The sequence below is a fragment of the Notolepis coatsorum genome (genome assembly GCF_963971535.1).
Source record: "Notolepis coatsorum genome assembly, chromosome: 5".
NCBI lineage: Eukaryota > Metazoa > Chordata > Actinopteri > Aulopiformes > Paralepididae > Notolepis > Notolepis coatsorum.
The window spans coordinates 49,640,027-49,655,099 of record NC_140169.1 but is presented as its reverse complement, the minus strand read 5'-3'; the positions used below and the strand labels follow the sequence as shown (position 1 = coordinate 49,655,099).

At 43.7% G+C, this 15,073-nt stretch overlaps 1 protein-coding gene across 1 annotated transcript in view; it reads right to left on the bottom strand.

Annotated features, from left to right (window-relative positions):
- Nucleotides 1-14,585: 14,585 nt before the first annotated feature.
- The window catches only part of adgrg6 (adhesion G protein-coupled receptor G6), a gene marked incomplete at its 5' end in the record, with an annotated part of 37,786 nt that continues 37,298 nt past the window's right edge, over nt 14,586-15,073 (bottom strand). Inside the window, 1 exon segment of the mRNA XM_084314084.1 lies at nt 14,586-15,064. Within this exon segment, the coding sequence (XP_084170210.1) occupies nt 14,868-15,064 (197 nt within the window). The 3' untranslated portion in view covers nt 14,586-14,867.

The following is a 15,073-nucleotide window of genomic DNA, read 5'->3' as shown; positions in this document are numbered from 1 at the left end:
ATGTAATAGCGCTCCGTTAAAAGTTCCACTGGGGCGACTTGTATTTGATTCGGAGCCTCCAGTATTACACTGCCGTCTGTAGCTATATTGTATTATTGTATATATGTAAATGATGTATATTGACTTTACTTACTTTTTACTTACTTAATTTTATTTGACTTACTTTCTCTTTACTGTATGTAGCACACTCTCAGGGGCTCATACAGAAACAAGCATTTCATCATAAAGTATCCTGTATTTTGTTGTGACTAATAATAAACAAACTTGAACTTTAACTTAAATATCTTTTATATTCAGATGTTATTTTATTGCCTTATATTTATGTCTTATGTCTACTATCACCCTGCCCATACCTGTACCTCCCCTCCCCCCTCCCCCACACTGCTAGGGCGCCCAGATTTCCCCAGGGGGATCAATAAAGGAATCTAAATCTAATCTTATCTAATCTAAATCATTACATGGAGGGCCTTCTGTGCAGAACGTCAGATCAAGCTACTGCACGTTGTGTGGAAACAGGCCTACAGGGGCCTCGGGAGCAACGTGGTTCCAGTCGGGGTTATCCAGTTCATGATTCTACATCCTGTGCAGGTTATTCAGTTCATGATTCTACATCCTGTGCAGGTTATTCAGTTCATGATTCTACATCCTGTGCAGGTTATCCTGTTCATGATTCTACATCCTGTCCAGGTTATCCAGTACATGATTCTACATCCTGTCCAGGTTATCCAGTTCATGATTCTACATCCTGTGCAGGTTATTCAGTTCATGATTCTACATCCTGTCCAGGTTATCCAGTTCATGATTCTACATCCTGTCCAGGTTATTCAGTTCATGATTCTACATCCTGTCCAGGTTATTCAGTTCATGATTCTACATCCTGTCCTGATTATCCAGTTCATGATTCTACATCCTGTCCAGGTTATCCAGTTCATGATTCTACATCCTGTCCAGGTTACCCAGTTCATGATTCTACATCCTGTCCAGGTTATCCAGTTCATGATTCTACATCCTGTCCAGGTTATCCAGTTCATGATTCTACATCCTGTCCAGGTTATCCAGTTCATGATTCTACATATACTCAGGGGTGTAAAGTACTTGAGTAATTGTACTTTGTTACAATACAGGTCGCAGGGCTTGTTTGGACCCGTGGGCGGAGAACAAAGGGATTTAGAATGACTCATAAATGCTCTGGAAGTCGCGCTTTTCAGAAATCTGTAAAAATAGAAAAATGACAATTTCGAGTGCTTTGAGATTTACTATATATGTCTCCTTACTTGCTAAACATAATACGATTTGTAAATACGTTTAATTCTTGCTAGATGTTATGCTTGTAATTATCTGCGTTTGCCAGAGAACTACAGCGCGTCACGAAACGCACGTCACGCACGCTCGCACACACACAAGAGAAGCGTGTGCGCTGTGAATAGGTGTTAGACCCCCGCGCAGAGGTGAGAGGTATCAGAGACTCGCTACCCCCCATCCAAATTCTAAACAACAGATCGGCATCGGCTTTTCATAATATGTATGAAATATCTCTTGCAATAATATCCACGGGACACTGAGCTGCTTCGCAGAATAATGTGGTGTGTGTGTATGTGTGTGTGTGCGCTGAGACGCAGCGTCAAGACGAAACTTGTGTCGAGTCTGCTTCTATGTGCAACAGAAACTCTGCAGCATATCCTCGACAGTCCTGTATACCCATGTCGCGCTAAAACATTAACTAAATATGGCAGAGTGCGTGTGTGTATATGATCAGCCACTGGCTACTGTGTGACGAGTTTGGTGTTTTGGTCACCCGCGCTGTAGTAAACACGGTGCTTTAGTTGACAGCGAATCGATGCGCTTTGTGAAGGAAAGATGACGTCGCCTCTCTCTCTCTCTCTCTCTCTCTCTCTCTCTCTGTCTGTCTGTCTGTCTGTCTGTCTGTCTGTCTGTCTGTCTGTCTGTCTGTCTGTCTGTCTGTCTGTCTGAGAACCCAGGTTGCTTTCTAACCTATATATATCTCTCTCCCTCTATCTCTCCCTCTCTCTCTCCCTCTCTCTATCTATATCTCCCTATCTCCCTCTCTTTATCTTTATCTTTATTACGGATCCCCATTAGTCATCACCGCAGCAACAACTAGTCTTCCTGGGGTCCACACACAACAAAAACAGTACATACATACATAACATTATAGTAGCATACATTTAAAAATATATTCCAATATTCCTACATATAAAAATATAAAAATATTTCCAAATAGCATTACAGTACACAAACAGAGTATCAGATCACAGAAAATACAATAAAAGGGATTAAACTCTCAGACAGTCATTTCTTTACAGTGTAAACTACAGTATCTGTGTTTTTCTTTAATGTAAACTAATTTCTTTTTCTCTCAATGCTCTTTTCAAATTATTTTTAAAACTTATCTTACTGGTTATCTGAGTAAGATGTACTGGCAGTTTATTCCAATATGACATGGCTCTATATAACACAGTTTTCTTTGCTGCATTGGTTTTTGGTAGTAGCAGTGTGAACGTTTCCCTACAGGCATGCCTAGTATTATACTTATGTCGATCATGTGTACATGTTAGCTGTGAATACAAACAGATAGGTTCTCTTGAGATATATATATTCCTCATGAACAAGATCAGGCTGCAATCCAGTCTGTCTTCCACCTTCAACCACAACAGCTTGGTATGCATCCCCTCCACACTGTTTCTCATTGAGCAGTTCAGGGCCAGACGGGCCGCTCTGTTCTGAGTGAGCTGGATCTTATTGAGCTCTTGTCTTGAGGCATTAGACCAGACAGCTGGACAGTAGTCAAGGTGAGAAAGAACTAATGACTGTATCACTTGCTTCAATATCAGATCGGCTAGAAAATACCTACACCTTCTGATAATTGAAATACCTCTGCTCATTTTGGCAACCACATTGTTGGTGTGAGTTGACCATGAGATTGTTCCATCAAGTGTGACACCCAACAGCTTTGCCTCTCTAACTTGCTCAATAGCTGTTCCGTCTAAAGATATACTTAGCTTCACGTCTTTTCTTATAGTATGCTTGGATCCCAATATTAGGCTCTTGGTTTTTGAGATGTTTAACTTCAGCCTGTTTTCAGACACCCAAGTGGACACTAAGTTCAAATCTCTCTCTCCATCTCTCCTCTGTATCTCCCTCTCTGAGACTATTCCCGGTCTGAGACTACTTCTGTGTGTGTGTGTAACCAAATGCATACCTACATGTATGACCTATATCTATCTAATACTTTTGGATATGAGCATTCTTTTCAATAAGTATGGAAGCCTGAACACAGAATGACACCAGTATCACTGACTACCACGGCAAGCCTATAGAAAATTATTCTATTTAATAATAATAATAATAATAATAATTATTATTATTATTATAAATGTCTCTCTCTCTGTTTCTTTCTTTCTTTCTTTCTTTCTTTCTTTCTTTCTTTCTTTCTTTCTTTCTTTCTTTCTTTCTTTCTTTCTTTCTTTCTTTCTTTCTTTCTTTCTTTCTTTCTTTCTTTCTTTCTTTCTTTCTTTCTTTCTTTCTTTCTTTCTTTCTTTCTTTCTTTCTTTCTTTCTATCTCTCTCTCTCTCTTTCTATTATATTACTATTATATATCTATCTAAATATCTAAACCTCTGTCTATCTAGTGTGTGTATATGCATGGCATCAAATCAAAGTGTGTGTTGCCTGTATTGATCAGTCACACTATACCCCCATTCAGCTGTAATTGTTCCCTGCTGGGCCTTTGTTTCATGGTGTGAATTAGTCATTGAAATTAACATTGACATCACATTGAATTCTGGGAAGGAGTGTAGTTCCCTTATCATTAGCTGAATTCACTGAATTCCCTTCAGAGGCTCCTGCTGCAAATTGGTAATGACTGTACCAGAATGTTTGATAGGACATTGATTGAAAACTATCGTCTCAAATTTGACAATTGATGGCTTATTTTGAAGGTATGAATCTGTAATTTTATATTATGTAACAAAAAAAAGGGGGAAATTCTCAGGAGGAGGAGCTATTTAGGTTAGACTTCTAAGGGTAAAAGTACTGTTTTGGGGGATTTGTACTTTACTCAAGTATTATTAGGTTAGGTTATTAGTATAAAAACATAGTTTTTACTCCTTACATCTAAAATGCAGACCTACAAAGTACAAAGTACAAATCTCGCAGGTCCAACCATTTAAATTAGTATATTCGTTTCTCTCGCCGAACTAACGTTAACGTTATTAATCCTGCGGCCGCACTTTATTTAAAAACAGCCAATCAAATCCCCATCAATGGAAAATGAACCCGCCCATGCCCATGCTGATTGGTCCTTGTGCAAGACTATAGAAAGCTGGGGTCTTTGATTAAACATCAGAAGAATACAGTCAGAAAAGAAGTTTTTACTTTTTAGTACTTAAGTACATTTAAAAGTAGAAACTGTTTGACTTTTACTCAAGTGTGTTTTTAGCCAGATACTCTGACTTTTACTTGAGTACGCTTTTGAGACGGTACCCATACTTTCACTTAAGTATCATTTCTGGGTACTTTTTACACCCCATACTGTCCGGGTTATCCAGTTGATGATTCTTAGGGATGCACCGATCCGATATTGATATGGGCCCCGATATGACTAAAATAGCTGGATCGGGTATACATTATTTTTTTTATATATATCTGATTATAATATAATAAAATTATCAGAACTCTTATTTCTGAACATACCTGTACAGCCCTCTGTATTGTTGTTGAATGATGTTTTTCAGTTTGCAGTCCCTATACAGTTAAAGAGACTAGTTTTATCCGGTCTCACAGCTGCTAAAAAGCTGATAGCATCACGATGGTTTCAACCGGAAAAAATGTGCCGGAAGGTATGGGTTCTTACCTATCTCGATGTGATTTATCTCTAGAGATATCTACAGCAAGAATTTTAGGTGTCAGTGAAAGTTAAACCAACATTGCAATCTGGTTAGATGTGGTGGAGAGAATAAAAACTAGCATATGAATTGTAATGCCTGGTTAGAAGCGAATGAAAATGGATGGATTATCCAAGTGGGGGTCCGGGGGGGGGCGAGCGAGAGCATATGTATGTATTGTATTAGATAGCAAGTATTAGGTATATATCTCGTAAACTACATTTATAATGATTCAAATGGTGATTTCATTGGATGTTTACTGTTAATGCTTGTGTGTCTAATTTGATGTTATGTATAAAAAATAATACAAAAAAAAATACAAAAAAAGAAAAAATACAAAAAAAAATATATATAATATAATAATAAATGTAATAATAAATAACAATTAAGTACATTTATATCTATGTGTTTTGTTTCACTAAGTTAGGAAAGTAATGTTTTAACTTAAGTCAAGCCTGATGTTGCCTCGCACAAAAGAATGATCCCAGTCTCTTCCACAGAGTGAGGCATACAGTGTTATTAATTGAACAATGGGTATCGGATCGGTACTCGGTATCGGCCGATACCCAAAGCCCAGGTATCGGTATCGGGATTGAACCAGTCGGATCGGTGCATCCCCTAGAAACACCAAACCGTCCGGGTTATCCAGTTCATGACTCTACACCTGCTGTCACGGCTTTGATTTATCATTTGGCAAAATATTCAAGTACTGGGCATGATTCCATTTTTGCATCAGGCGGTGTATTTATAAAATTCCATCATTAGTGGAATGGAATGTTGGAACCTATGGAACCCGTTCTACTGACTGGCTCGTCCTTAAGGTACCTGAGTTTTCTCGGAACAGGGGCAATTAGGGTTTGTCTACGATGCCTCCAGCTCATGGAATGAACTCCAAGTCCTTGAGATTCTCCCCTCTGTGGCAGCGTTTAAAACCTTGATCTTCAACCTTTGTTGATCAAGTTGTACGTCGTGTGTTAATTGATTTGTTATCCTTGCTCTTTGCCTCGTCTTGTTATCTTATGGTTTTGCTTATCTCTGTGTGTGTACACTCGACGTGACTGTAAATGAGGGGAAAACTCAGTTGCCTTTCGAGTTTAAATAAAGGTTTGTATATTATATGGTAACTCAGTTATGTCTATTCTGCATCGAACATTGTACATATGTCTATACTGAACACTGTGACCTCATTTTCTACTTCTAATTTACATGCTATACTATGTTATTTGATACTATCTTGTCTAGCACAGTCTCTGGAGCGTAACAGTAAGAAGCATTTTGTATGAAAGTATTCTGTACTTCTGTATGACAACTATTAAAGAAACTTGAAACTTGAAACTTGAACTTGAAATGAAATTGGACCTTGAATCATCTTTGATCACCCAGACAGCAGCGTGTCAAATTCAATCTCAGGACGCCTGGATGAAGACGAGACACATCTGGACGTCACACAGGTCGGGGGCTGTAATCTTATATTACTACGTTTAACTAGTCCAGTGCAAATAGGGCTTTGGCATAATCTGTAGCCGCCAATTACAGGTGTTGTAAAGGTGCTCGGGGCGCGGCCCCACGCTGCAGCCCCCCGCCTCTTTTCCCGGCTGCCCTTGGGGGGGGGGGGGACGACGACGGGATGGGTCAAGTGCAGAGACATTTTATCGGCAACCCAATGTGTCCTGTGTGTCGCCCATCTGGCATGTGTGTGTTAAACTGCATGACAAATAAAGACTTCTTCTTCTTCTACTGTTGCCCGGCGGTCACAGAGGTGTACTGTTGTCTGGTCACAGAGGTGTACTGTTGTCTGGTCACAGAGGTGTACTGTTGTCTGGTCACAGAGGTGTACTGTTGTCTGGTCACAGAGGTGTACTGTTGTCTGGTCACAGAGGTGTACTGTTGTCTGGTCACAGAGGTGTACTGTTGTCTGGTCACAGAGGTGTACTGTTGTCTGGTCACAGAGGTGTACTGTTGTCTGGTCACAGAGGTGTACTGTTGTCTGGTCACAGAGGTGTACTGTTGTCTGGTCACAGAGGTGTACTGTTGTCTGGTCACAGAGGTGTACTGTTGTCTGGTAACAGAGGTGTACCTGTTGCCCGGTAACAGCGGTGTACCTGTTGCCCGGTAACAGCGGTGTGTTGGCTTGCCTTGCAGACACAGTTGACCAAAACCATGGACAAGGGAACAGAGCCAGTGATGCATTTTCAGTCGACCTTATAAATACAATCATGTAAAGAATCAATACCGATAGCTTTTTTTTTATTGTTTTCATTTACATTCGACTGGCAGTTTGGTATTGAAATTCATATATCATTTTCAAATTAGAATATTGAAATTCATTCAATAAAAGACAGCCTTTCACGTGTGAGTAGAGTAATTGTTTACTTTTGTCTGTTATTTCCAAACGACGCCACGCCCCGTGTCGACTCTAATAACACAAACTGTGACTTTTATTACCATGACAACCACCTCACTTCCCCACTGCACGGCAGGAGCTGACCTTTGACCTCATGGGTGAACCTGAGGTCAGGGTTAGTAGTAGGGACGCACCGATCCCATATTGATATCGGATATCGGCCCCCGATGTGAATAAAATAGCTAGATCGGGTATCGGAGACAATTGTAATCTTTAAAAAAAAAAAAAGTATATATTTGTATGCTTTATTCAATAAATTGTATTACAAAATATATATATATATATATGTACAGATGACATTTATATCTATGTGTTAATTTGTTACATTTTGTCTCACTAAGTTAGGAAAGTAATGTTTTAAGTCAAGCCTGATGCTGCCTTGTTGCACAAAATAATGATCCCAGTCTCTTCCACACAGTTGTTGATTGATTGATTGATTGATTGAAAATTGTATTAACAGATTGCAGAATGGGTACAATACAGTACGGCTCAATACACACAATTGTTAAGGGGATGCAGACCATAGAAAGACTTCCGTCTTGTGAGGCACACAGTTTATTAATTGAACAATGGGTATCGGATCGGTACTCGGTATCGGGACTGAGAAAGTCGGATCGGTGCGTCCCTAGTTAGTAGTTCCTGTCTGATTGTTTGGGTACTGAACTACAGGTACAGCTGCTGAACTTTGACCCCTTCCTGGCCCCCCGGTGGACGCCTGCGGAGGACGGTGATTTACACAAAAGCACTTGTACTTTTACTCAATTACATTTCAGAGGGAAAAAAACATACTTTTTACTCCTTACATTTAAAATGCAGACCTACAAAGTACAAAGTACAAATCTCGCAGGTCCAACTATTTTAATTAGTATATTTGTTTCTCTGGCCGAACTAACGTTAACGTTATTAATCCTGCGGCCGCGCTTTATTTAAAAACAGCCAATCAAATCCCCATCAATGGAAAATGAACCCGCCCATGCCCATGCTGATTGGTCCTTGTGCGAGACCAGAAAACGGGGAGCTTTGATTAAACACCTGCTATCAGAGGAATACAGTCAGAGAAAAAGTGTTTACTTCAACTTTTTAAGTACATTTAAAAGTAGAAACGTTTTTTTAACTTTTACTCAAGTGTGTTTTTAGCCAGATTTATTTTATTTGAGTACGACTTTGAGAGACGGTATCCATACGTTCAGTGTGCCGACTGTCCTGCCCTGCAGAAGCTAAACCACAGTAACTACCATTTCCCTTTCAGAGTTCATTCTTGCTGTTTTTTTTTTTGGAGGTTGGAGGTTCTATTCCACTCCACTGGTTTGGTGTTTTTCACGGTGGGAACGCCCTGCCGACCGGCGCCCTCCGATTACAGACGTTTGTGTGTACAAGACGTGGCGACCTCTCCACCACCTCCTCCTCCGAGCCGAGCCGTCCGGCTGACCGCAGTGATGTGATTATAGCACGAGGAGGCAACACACAGAGTACACACCATCAATATTTACAGAGGACACACACAAACGCACACAACCAGGTTCAACGTTAATAAACATCACAGTATTTAAAATAAAAAATAAAAAAAAAGAGGAAAGAAAGAAAAAATAAAGAACGCCGCAGTACGTTAGGCTTTCGTTTCCACGTCGGAGGTGTTACGCTCCCCCCCCCCCCCCCGACCTCTTGTTTATCTTCTCTTATCTTCTCACCTCTCTCTCTCTCTCTCTCTCTCTCTCTCTCTCTCTCGCCCTCTCTCTCTCGCCCTCTCATTTCCGTAGTGTCAGCGGATCGGCGGTTGATTTTATCGGCCGTTTGGTTTGTCAGATGAAACCCGTTTATTTAATGAAACCCGCCGACAGTTAAAGTCTCGGAGCGCTCCGACAGCTCGTACGTGTTGTTCCTCCAAATTTGCTCTTTACGGCTAAAATAAAACAAACGTTCTGCGGGTCCAACAACAACGTCAGCCTCCCTGTCTGTGGCGCGGCCCCTGATGATGACATCACAGGCCTCGCGTCTCTACCTGATGACATCACAGGCCTCGCGTCTCTACCTGATGACATCACAGGCCTCGCGTCTCTACCTGATGACATCACAGGCCTCGCGTCTCTACCTGATGACATCACAGGCCTCGCGTCTCTACCTGATGACATCACAGGCCTCGCGTCTCTACCTGATGACATCACAGGCCTCGCGTCTCTACCTGATGACATCACAGGCCTCGCGTCTCTACCTGATGACATCACAGGCCTCGCGTCTCTACCTGATGACATCACAGGCCTCGCGTCTCTACCTGATGACATCACAGGCTCGTGTCTCTACCTGATGACATCACAGGCCTCGCGTCTCTACCTGATGACATCACAGGCCTCGCGTCTCTACCTGATGACATCACAGGCCTCGTGTCTCTACCTGATGACATCACAGGCCTCGCGTCTCTGCTTCCTGGCTCTGGGAGAGAGAGTATAGCTCCCGTTCGATAAATATCGATTGAACATTCCTAGGTAAGAGGTAATTCCTAGGTAGTAATCCTGCGACCACGCCCTTATGGTCTCGGTATACTTGCTTTTAAATACGGGGGCACGTGACCCAGGGGGGCGGAGCCTCGTGTCTGGACACGTGACCCAGGGGGGCGGAGCCTCGTGTCTGGACACGTGACCCAGGGGATCGGGGCCTCGTGTCTGGTCACGTGACCCATGGGGGCGGAGCCTCGTGTCCTGCGTCCCTGTGGAGCGTATACTAAGTTACCGCCACGCGTCTTGAAAGATGCAATGAGGCGTGTGGACAGTAGGGGGCAGTGTGGACGTGACAGACTAAAACTGATCTGAGACCTGTTTCTGCCGGTTACCGTCGGTAGTGTGATAGTAAAGCAGGGCTATTTAACTGGCGGCCCGCGGGCCAGATCCGGCCCGCGGGATGATTCTGACCGGCCCGCCAAAGATTACATGATAATAAAATTTTTTTTTTTTTTTTTTTTTTATATTTCTTTTTAATTTTTTTTTTACTTTTTTCTTTTCATGTCAACGTTAACACGCACAATTGAGCCAAAAGTCACTCAATTAATGACAGATTTCATTGATAAATTGAGGGAAAACTTTGCAAGTCGATTTGATGAATTTGACATGTCCAGAGAATTGATGCATTTTGTGAGCAACCCATTTGCCAATGTAGCTGCTATTTCCACAAAAGGACAAGAGTTCCTTGCATCACTTCACATTGATGAAGGTCTCCTGCAACTTGAAATAATTGACATGCAAGCATCATCTGCTCTGAAGCAGGCACTTGAGAATGAATCCACCACAACATTTTGGATAAAGTGTATTCATGTCAAGACATTCCCCAAAATAAAAACGCTGGCAATATCTGTGCTAACAATGTTTGGTTCAACATACACCTGTGAATCCAGTTTTTCTCACATGAATGCCATTAAAACAAGCAACGTGCCTCCTTGACAAATGAGCATTTGCATCACTGTTTGCGGGTAGCCCTCACTTCCTATGAACCCTCTTTCTCTGCCATTGCCCAGTCAAAGAAGTGCAATCGCTCTCATTAGATGTGTGTATGTAGGCTAGGCCTGTCTGCCCCCCACCCCCCTGATGTTTGAGAGTTAAGAGTGGACAATAAGTGCTAATAAGATGCTGTGATTTGCTGTTGTTGCACAGACATGAAGCACTTTTTCATAAGCTCAGCTGCACTATAAATGTGTTTTTTTGTTCAAGTGTTGATGTTAGAATGTTCAGATGCACATCATGCACTTGTTTGTTTTTTATTTTATTTTTATATTGAAATGTTGAAGAGGAGATGTTGCAGTTGTTGCACAGTCATAAATAAAGCACTTTCTGCAGGAGATGTTGCAGATGTGGCACATAAATGAAGCACTTTTTTTGAAAAGTATACTACTTTTGCAATGTAGTTAAATAAAAGTTGTGAAAATGTGGTTGCGTGTTGTGTCAAGTGTACATATATTCATAGCACGGGGAGGCGCCGTGGCAGTCCGGCCCCTGGCCCCTTGGGTTTCTGACAATGTGGCCCCATGAACAATTTAGTTGAATAGCCCTGTAGTAAAGGGTTAACCTGCTGTTGTGTGGCAGTGAAAGGGTTAAGGACTCTATCTCAGAGTTGTTGTCCCCTTTCCCTTTGACCCTTCCAGAGGTCCTTTTCTCCTCTCGCCGGGCCATCGGCATTTTAAATAACAATTTGTTCTTAATTAATTGACCTACCTGGTTAAAAAATAAACGTTAAATAAAAATAAATAAAAATAAGATTCTATGTGTCGGCCAGGGAGGCCCTGATTAACCCATTTGTCGTGTGGCAGTGAAAGGGTTAACCTTCTGTGTTGTCGCGCAGTGAAAGGGTTAACCTTCTGTGTTGTCGCAGTGAAAGGGTTAACCTTCTGTGTTGTCGCAGTGAAAGGGTTAACCTTCTGTATTGTCGCACAGTGAAAGGGTTAACCTTCTGTGTTGTCGCAGTGAAAGGGTTAACCTTCTGTATTGCCGCGCAGTGAAAGGGTTAACCTTCTGTATTGTCGCGCAGTGAAAGGGTTAACCTTCTGTATTGTCACAGTGAAAGGGTTAACCTTCTGTATTGTCGCAGTGAAAGGGTTAACCTTCTGTATTGTCACAGTGAAAGGGTTAACCTTCTGTATTGTCGCAGTGAAAGGGTTAACCTTCTGTATTGTCGCGCAGTGAAAGGGTTAACCTTCTGTATTGTCGCAGTGAAAGGGTTAACCTTCTGTATTGTCGCAGTGAAAGGGTTAACCTTCTGTATTGTCGCAGTGAAAGGGTTAACCTTCTGTATTGTCGCAGTGAAAGGGTTAACCGTTTTGTAGAGTGGTGGTGGTGAAAGGGTTAAAAGCTACCGAGACCCACAGCTTGAAGCAGGGGGCGTGCACGGACCACCTGGGGGGCGGGGCCTCGAGCTACAGGGGCGTGCACGGACCACCTGGGGGGCGGGGCCTCAAGCTACAGGGGCGCGCACGGACCACATGGGGGCGGGGCCTCGAGCTACAATAAGGGCCCTTAACCACCCAGGGCGGGATCCACAAAGAATGGATTCCACGGTGATAATTGTACCCATTCTCCAATTTGTTAATACAATTTTCAATCAATCAATCACCGCGCAGATTGCAGAATGGGTACAATACAGTACGGCTCAATACACACAATTGTTAAGGGGATGCAGACCTGAGAAAGACTTTAGTCTTGTTTACATCAGGGTCCCCCATTTTCAATTGATAATCAATTGTAAGTAAGGGTGCAATTAGCAGCACCGTGCAATCCATTCTTTGTGGATCCCGCCCCCAGTGTTCATATTTGACCCCCAAAGAAATGGATGGGCACATGGGGGCAACAGGGCAAGGGCTCAAGGCCCCCCCCCCCCCCCCCCCCCTTCGGTCCTATCTGCACACGCCCCTGGCCCTGCCGCTATATTAGTTAGGACGTGTCTTTCTTAGCGTGTCCTACTGAGACACATGTGTCACCAGGCCGGGGGGGGCGGGGCCTCGAGCTACAGGGGCGTGTCCTACTGAGACACATGTGTCACCAGGCCGGGGGGGCGGAGTCTCACTCGGAGCAGTTAGGGTGGTTCGGTGCCTTGCTCAAGGGCACTGCGACAGGTATGGACACACCGATTGGCTGTTTGGGGGCGAGGATCAAATAGCTCTTCCTTCCAGTAAAAAAGGACAGTGTTTCTGTGACATCACTGTGACATCATCATTTATTCCATCATTTATTTATCAATTGTTTGGTTTGTCAAGTGAAACCCGGCGACTCATTTCGGATTTGATTTGAACTGATGGCGGGTCAGCGGTTGTGGGATGACTTCACAAAATGTCATCTTGTCAGATTCTTACCCAACAAATACATCAATCAATTGAGGTCATCTCTCAGGCAGCTTGGGAGTGACTTTGCATACAAAAATACATAAGACAACAAAGTTGAACAATTTGCATAACTATAATTTGAATAGTACTCATCGACCCCTCTCTGCCGTCATGTCATGAAAGTACTTAACCCCTTCACCGCCACACTACAGGTTAATCCTTTACTCACCGTCGGTAGTAGTGTGATAGTAAAGGGTTAACCTTCTGTCGTGCGGCAGTGAAAGGGTTAAGTAGAGTATATGAGTAGAGTACATGTCATCTAATTAGTGTCTTGTTATGTATCAGGTGACAGCTACCGATTTTCACAAACAGTCGATCAGATGACTGTTCCTCCCGACCTCCATGACACCGGTGTCGCTCCTTTTCTGCTGTTTGTCCTTTTGGTTTCCATCAGCAGCCGTGGTGCGTCAGGTGTGTTCACTCAGACCCGCTCACCGAGTCTAGTTCTACTGCAGATGTTCTGCCTCTGCTGCCCAGAAAACATTTAGTCTCTTAATTCATTCATCAGGAAATTCAAGCAAGGCGTGTTTGTTCACGTCACATTCCCGGCCCTGTGCGGAGGGGGGGGGGGGGGGGGGGGGCGAGCGCCGCCAGCGTTAGAGAGGGAGGGAGGGAGGGAGGGAGGGAGGGAGGGGAGGGAGGGAGGGAGGGAGGGAGGGAGAGAGGGAGAGAGAGGGAGGGAGGGTGAGGGAGGGAGGGAGGGAGGGAGGGAGGGAGGGAGGGAGGGAGGGAGGGAGAGAGAGAGAGGGAGGGAGGGAGGGAGGGAGGAAGGGAGGGAGGAAGGGAGGGAGGGAGAGAGAGAGAGAGGGAGGGAGGGAGGGAGGGAGGGAGGGAGGGAGGGAGGGAGGGAGGGAGGGAGGGAGGGAGGCGAACGGGGACATGTTTGAAGGAGAACCACACATCGCGTCGGATCTGAACACGAGGTTCCAGAATGCTGGAGAGTGACGGAATGTTCCAGGTGGAGTTTTTGGGGAATATTGGAATTATTGTGGGAAAAGGTGGTTGAAAAAGCTCCTAAACTTTACTATGGAGAGACTATGATGTTTTATGTTTATGTTTATTTATTTAGCACATTATTTAAAAAAAAAAAGAAAAAAGTGCTAGGGATGGAACGAATGATATTTTGCAATTCCAAAAAAAAAAAAATAATTGGATCAGCTCGAAACATTCCTTGGCTTTGGTATAAATCTGCCGTGGCTGACATCCAGTTTTCTTGATTTGATTGAACAGCCCCCCCCCCCCCCCCCCCCCTCCCCCCCGGGCTCAAGAAAGAGGACGAACCAGTGACATGCAAACAAAGTAAACAGTTATCTTCTTTAATTAACCCTTTCACTGCCACGCGACAGGCAGTGAAAGGCATCCGCGGAGCTAATGATGCTAACGATGGAGCATCAACGCCGTCGGTTGTGTGGTAGTTAAAGGTTAACCGTCTGTCGTGTGGCAGTGAAAGGGTTAACCGTCTGTCGTGTGGCAGTGAAAGGGTTAACCGTCTGTCGTGTGGCAGTGAAAGGGTTAACCGTCTGTCGTGTGGCAGTGAAAGGGTTACGTGAATAATATCCTCGTCGGGACCAAACTGCAACGGAGCCGACGTGTCACAGAGGAGTTGGGTTCCAGAACGTCGCAGGAGGTTCTAGAAGGTCAGAACACGTGAGGAGGGTCCCTGTGGGTCAAGGAGATCCAGGAATGTTCTAGACTAGAGGCCCTAGAACTTGGTGCTGTGACTGAAGCTCTCGGAGAGGATGATGTTCTTGTAGAAGTTGTCGGAGCGAGTGGAGCAGTAACCTTTGACCTTGTCGATCATCTGACTGACAGGAAGGATGGAGGAGGAGGAGGGAGGCTCCGCCTCCGAGGACGAAGAGGAGGACGAGACACACTTGGGGCTGGTCTGGTTGGAGTAGCCTAGAGAGA